Below are 4,950 nucleotides of genomic sequence, written 5' to 3'. Positions count from 1 at the left end.
ACTCTGGAATGAACAAAGGTGCTTAACACTTTAATGGCCGCTCACACAATATGTGGTGTGATAGCCGGACAACGGACGACAACGGACAATAACAGACGACAACAGACAATAACGGACAATAACGGACAACTGTTATTGTCCGTTCACACAACATGTGGTGTGATGCTACCGCCGAAGATTATTGGCCAGTACCACACTCTCTGTGTGATGATTTATGAATGTAAACGAATGATTTTATGAATGTAAACAACCAATTTTAATAAAGTTTTTTTTTTTTAATTAATTCTTCAAAAATATTGCCGGCCCCTGGCGACGTTTGACTGCATAGACGTGCGGCTATTAAAGTGTTAATAGCTGAAATACTTTTCACCAATGAGTTCTGCAAAGCATCCTATAAAATTTTTTTTTTAATTTTACTACTTGAATTTTACTACTTGAATTAATATATTCAGAACTATACAAGAAATATTTTATAATGTCAAGATTCTCGAAAGTCAATCAGTGCCTTGCCTATGTACTTGCAAAGGTACCTTCTTCAGAAGATGAAAATTATTTAAATAGCAAAAAAATTATGTTTGTAGAATTCTTTCTAGAACTTTTGTAAAACTGTAAATCTTTTGAAATAAGATATTGAATGTCAAGGAAACTCTTGCGGGACAAAATGAGACATAGCATGAAGTGGATGTTTGTCCGAATTGACTCGCACGACCAGAACTATTTGTTTAAACTACCACAAACTATAGAACTAATGAAAATAAACTCAGAACTCTCAATAGTCCATGAGTTTCTATGAGTTGAGACGCTAGCTTCACACATACTCCTTTGAAACATTTTTATCTATCTCTTATAATTTAAAAGTTATACACAAAAAAGTAAAAGCCCCCTTTTGTATCCATTGTAGCAGTAGGGATGTTTGCGAAGAAAATACATAAAAAATTATCTTTTGAAATAAGATATTGAATGTCAAGGAAACTTTTGCGGGACAAAATGAGACAGAAAAGTTATACAAAAAAAAAGTAAAAGTCCCCTTTTGTATCCATTGTAGCAGTAGGGATGTTTGCGAAGAAAATACATAAAAAATTATCTTTTGAAATAAGATATTGAATGTCAAGGAAACTCTTGCGGGACAAAATGAGACAGAAAAGTTATACACAAAAAAATAAAAGTCCCCTTTTGTATCCATTGTAGCAGTAGGTATGTTTGCGAAGAAAATACATAAAAAAACATACCTGCTACAATGGATACAAAAGGGGACTTTTACTTATTTGCGTATAACTTTTCTGTCTCCTTTTTCGTCCAAGAAGCGAGTCTCAAATGGAATCCCGAGTTCTCGTGATACAAACAAATTAGAATAACCAATTATTTTTTATATACATTTTTAATATGAAAATCATATATTCATTTCAAGATTAATTTTTTTTCGTATTGTAAATTATTGCTATATTTTATTAATATCAGTAAAGCGGCTCTCTTCTTTTTCATATTTATTATTATTTCATTATTAGTTTCTTTTTTAACAATTATCTTTCTGAATTTTTAGGGAGTTCCATTCTGATCTTACAAATCAAATGGAGGCATGTTTATATCAAATTAATGAAAGTAAAATGGAGAATAAGATAGAAGAAAGTAAGTATTTTTTTCTTCAATTCTTTCTTTTCTTTTTATATTCTTTTTATATTTTTTATATCTATTTAAATATAATTCTAAGTAAATCTAATACTTCCAAATAATATTCAATTACCTCTGATTCTAATATATTCAATATATATTTCTTTTTTATTCTAATTTTAATATCTCTACTTCTTCATATATATTCTATTTTAAAAAATTCGAATATTCTTTAATAATATTCTCCCTAAATACATCTAAATTTAAATATAACCAATATAATTTACTATTACAGTATCTTCAAGTTCAGACGCGGAAGAAAGCAGTTTGACTCCTGAGATATTTAAATTTGAAGAAATGCACAGAGATCCGTTGCTTGTTAGAGCAATGAATAGTAAGGACACTTTTGGCCCAGTGTACCAAAATAACAAGCGCAAGACAGAAGTATATGAAGATCGTACATCTTCTTCCGACGATGATGTTGGTGATCAGTACTCTAATAATCCATTAACTGGCAATCAAGTAGACGCCAGCAGTACTGACGAAAGTGCATGCAAACGACAGAAATTGGACAATGAAAATGAAAGCAAGACCAACGATGTATCCTACATCGGGAAGACTCAGCGGATGATGGAAAAAATGGGATATCATCCAGGAAGAGGTCTTGGGAAACACAGCCAGGGTCGTGTGGAGCCGGTAGAATTATTTATGCAACGTGGTCGCAGAGGATTTGGGCATGCTGCACCTAAACTCCAAGAAGCGAGCCTTAAATGGAATCCTGAAGAGGAAGTAATAAAAGTTGTCGAAGATATAGACTGGTTACGGAATAGGCATCCGTTTAGATTATTGAAGAATGACGTGCAGAATTGGATGGCATTGGGACCTAAAAAGGAAATCATAGATGACGAAACCAGATTCTGCGATGCAGAAATGATGGCACAACTCATCAGTTCGAAAACCATGTTTGATGGTTTGAATAAAGTTGAAATGCGGAAAGCAAGGACTCGTTCAAATCCCTACGAGACCATCCGTACCGCAGGCTTCTTGAATCGCGCAGCAGTTAAGATGGCGAACATAAATAAAGCGTGCAACTTTATGTTCACTGATGGGATAATGGATGACGAGACACTGTACTTTGCGGACGTATGCGCTGGCCCTGGTGGTTTCAGCGAATACGTCTTGTCGAGAAAGAAATGGCATGCTAAAGGATTTGGGTTCACTCTGAAGAATGAAAATGACTTCAAATTGGACGAGTTTTTTGCCGGACCATGCGAGACTTTCCATCCTTTTTATGGTTCGAAGGAAAACGGCGATGTGTATGATTCGGGCCATCAGATAGAATTTAGAGATATGATCATGAAGCATACGTATGACAAGGGAGTACACTTCATGATGTCAGATGGTGGTTTCTCTGTGGAAGGCCAAGAAAATATACAGGAGATCCTGTCGAAGCGGCTTTACCTGTGTCAATGTTTGATAGCGCTGATGATAGTGAGACCAGGTGGTCACTTCGTAACCAAGTTGTTTGACCTTTTTACGCCGTTCAGCGTCGGACTGGTTTATTTGATGTACAGATGTTTCGCAAGTGTCTGTATTTTCAAGCCCAACACTTCTAGACCAGCCAATTCCGAACGCTACCTGATATGTAAGGGTAAAAAAGAAGATACGGAAGATATAATGAATTATCTGTTTGCTGTCAACGAGACGATATCAAATATCTCACAGGATGAGGAAGACAATGATGTGATTCAGTTAGTACCTCTTAGCGAACTGGAGGCGGACGAGGAGTTCATGAAGTATTTGAGAGAGTCTAACGACACCCTGGGTAGAAGGCAAATAATGAATCTCTTGAAAATCGCAGCTTTTTGCGAAGACACATCGTTGATCGAATCGAAGCAGGCGGAGATGCGAAAATTGTGTTTGCAGCATTGGGATTTACCCGACAAAAGTCGTGTAAGACCATATAACGTCAAACCGCAAGATAAGGTAAGTTAATAGATAGATAAATGCGTTTGTTATCACACTAGGGCCTTGCCGTCTAAGAGTATTAACACATTGACAGCCGGCGATCTAAGAGACATTTAAAGTCTGAGCACCGGCCTTATTCGCTTGTTTCTGATCACTGAATAGTCAAAAAAAATATTTAAAACATTATATATTTTCGTAAAATAGTACATTTTATTTGCATATTCGTCACATACAATTTAACGGTAATTAAAAATATAAACAAAATTGAAATTTCTAATTTATAATTATAAAAAAAAATACAGTTTCTCATTTCATGGTGGATTATTACATATATATAACATAAACAGAAAACAAAAGTTTTAATATTTAAGGCAAGTGTGGTATTTCTCGAAACATTGTCCAAGATGTAAAGGTATTAAGCATTCAGCACACATAAAGTTACTCTCGCTTCTTTTTACTGTCGCAGCTACTCAAGCGACAGACTCAGAAATCCGCGCTTTCGCGGGGCTGGCACTCAAGCGACAGACTCAGAAACCCGCGTTTTCGCGCGGCCGGCGCTCAAGCGACAAACTCAGAAACTCGCGTTTTCGCGTGGCCGACTGTCAATGTGTTAATAAGAAAGCAATTGGCAAATAGATATTGCGGTTACTCACTTTAGGTAATATTTACATGTTCCTCAAACATTCAGACTATATTATTAGGCAATCTTACAGAGAAATCTCAGCTGGTTTTTACAAATTCAACTGAGATACAACTTATTACATTTCTTAATACATTATTTTGGTTTCAGGTGCGGGAAATATTGAATAATGCCGTTGATTTCATTGGGCGCGATGCTCAGAAATTGACAAAGGAAATAGTAAATACCACATTATGCAATCAGCCGTACGATTGGTACTGGGTACCCTGTAGTTCCGGACAATACGTTGACGAAGACAAGGTAGCAACGTTTTATCTAGGCCTGGGCAGGAGAAGAGTATATCGTTACATGAAGGGGAAATGGGAATCCATTGGGGATGTGAAATTGGAATTGCCGCCTAACACTCTCGTATACGCTGAGCTGGTGTACGAGTCGAAATGGACGGAGAGATATTTCACCAAGTCGCGTGCGTTGCACATCTTGGACGCTTACATGCTTGGTGGAGAGGACGTAAGCATGAAATATATAACTCACAGGTAAGACATTGTTCCCATTTACTTTCCATTTGCTTTATCTATCATACGAGTAATTTCATTCACACTTGCGGTATCTTTACAAATTAGGAGCAGTAAATCGATATAGATCTATCAAGAAGATGCTATAGTTTATATAACGTTATTCCTTCTTATTAACACGTTCCCTGCCGCGTGGGGCGTATACGCCCCACGCTGAAC

The 4,950-nt window shown here is 36.3% G+C and overlaps 1 protein-coding gene across 1 annotated transcript; it reads left to right on the top strand.

The window, feature by feature from the left end:
• The first annotated feature begins 1,539 nt into the window (after window positions 1-1,539).
• Window positions 1,540-4,810, top strand: LOC106751073 (cap-specific mRNA (nucleoside-2'-O-)-methyltransferase 1-like). The gene is made up of 3 exons (XM_014631852.1): window positions 1,540-1,626; window positions 1,904-3,594; window positions 4,367-4,810. The coding sequence occupies exons 1-3, from the start codon at window positions 1,569-1,571 to the stop codon at window positions 4,754-4,756; spliced, it is 2,139 nt and encodes a 712-aa protein (XP_014487338.1). The 5' UTR covers window positions 1,540-1,568; the 3' UTR covers window positions 4,757-4,810.
• The last annotated feature ends 140 nt before the right edge of the window (window positions 4,811-4,950 follow it).

The sequence above is a fragment of the Dinoponera quadriceps genome, unplaced genomic scaffold (genome assembly GCF_001313825.1).
Source record: "Dinoponera quadriceps isolate SergipeBrazil2010 unplaced genomic scaffold, ASM131382v1 scaffold8128, whole genome shotgun sequence".
NCBI classification, from domain to species: domain Eukaryota; kingdom Metazoa; phylum Arthropoda; class Insecta; order Hymenoptera; family Formicidae; genus Dinoponera; species Dinoponera quadriceps.
The sequence above is the reverse complement of the archived record's forward strand: the minus strand, read 5'-3'. Positions and strand labels throughout refer to the sequence as shown.

Coding starts and splice junctions, on each gene's coding strand:
- LOC106751073 (XM_014631852.1), top strand. CDS start 1,569: ATGGAGGCATGTTTATATCAAATTAATGAAAGTAAAATGGAGAATAAG. Junction 1,627..1,903: donor GGAGAATAAGATAGAAGAAA/GTAAGTATTTTT, acceptor TTACTATTACAG/TATCTTCAAGTTCAGACGCG. Junction 3,595..4,366: donor ACGTCAAACCGCAAGATAAG/GTAAGTTAATAG, acceptor TTTTGGTTTCAG/GTGCGGGAAATATTGAATAA.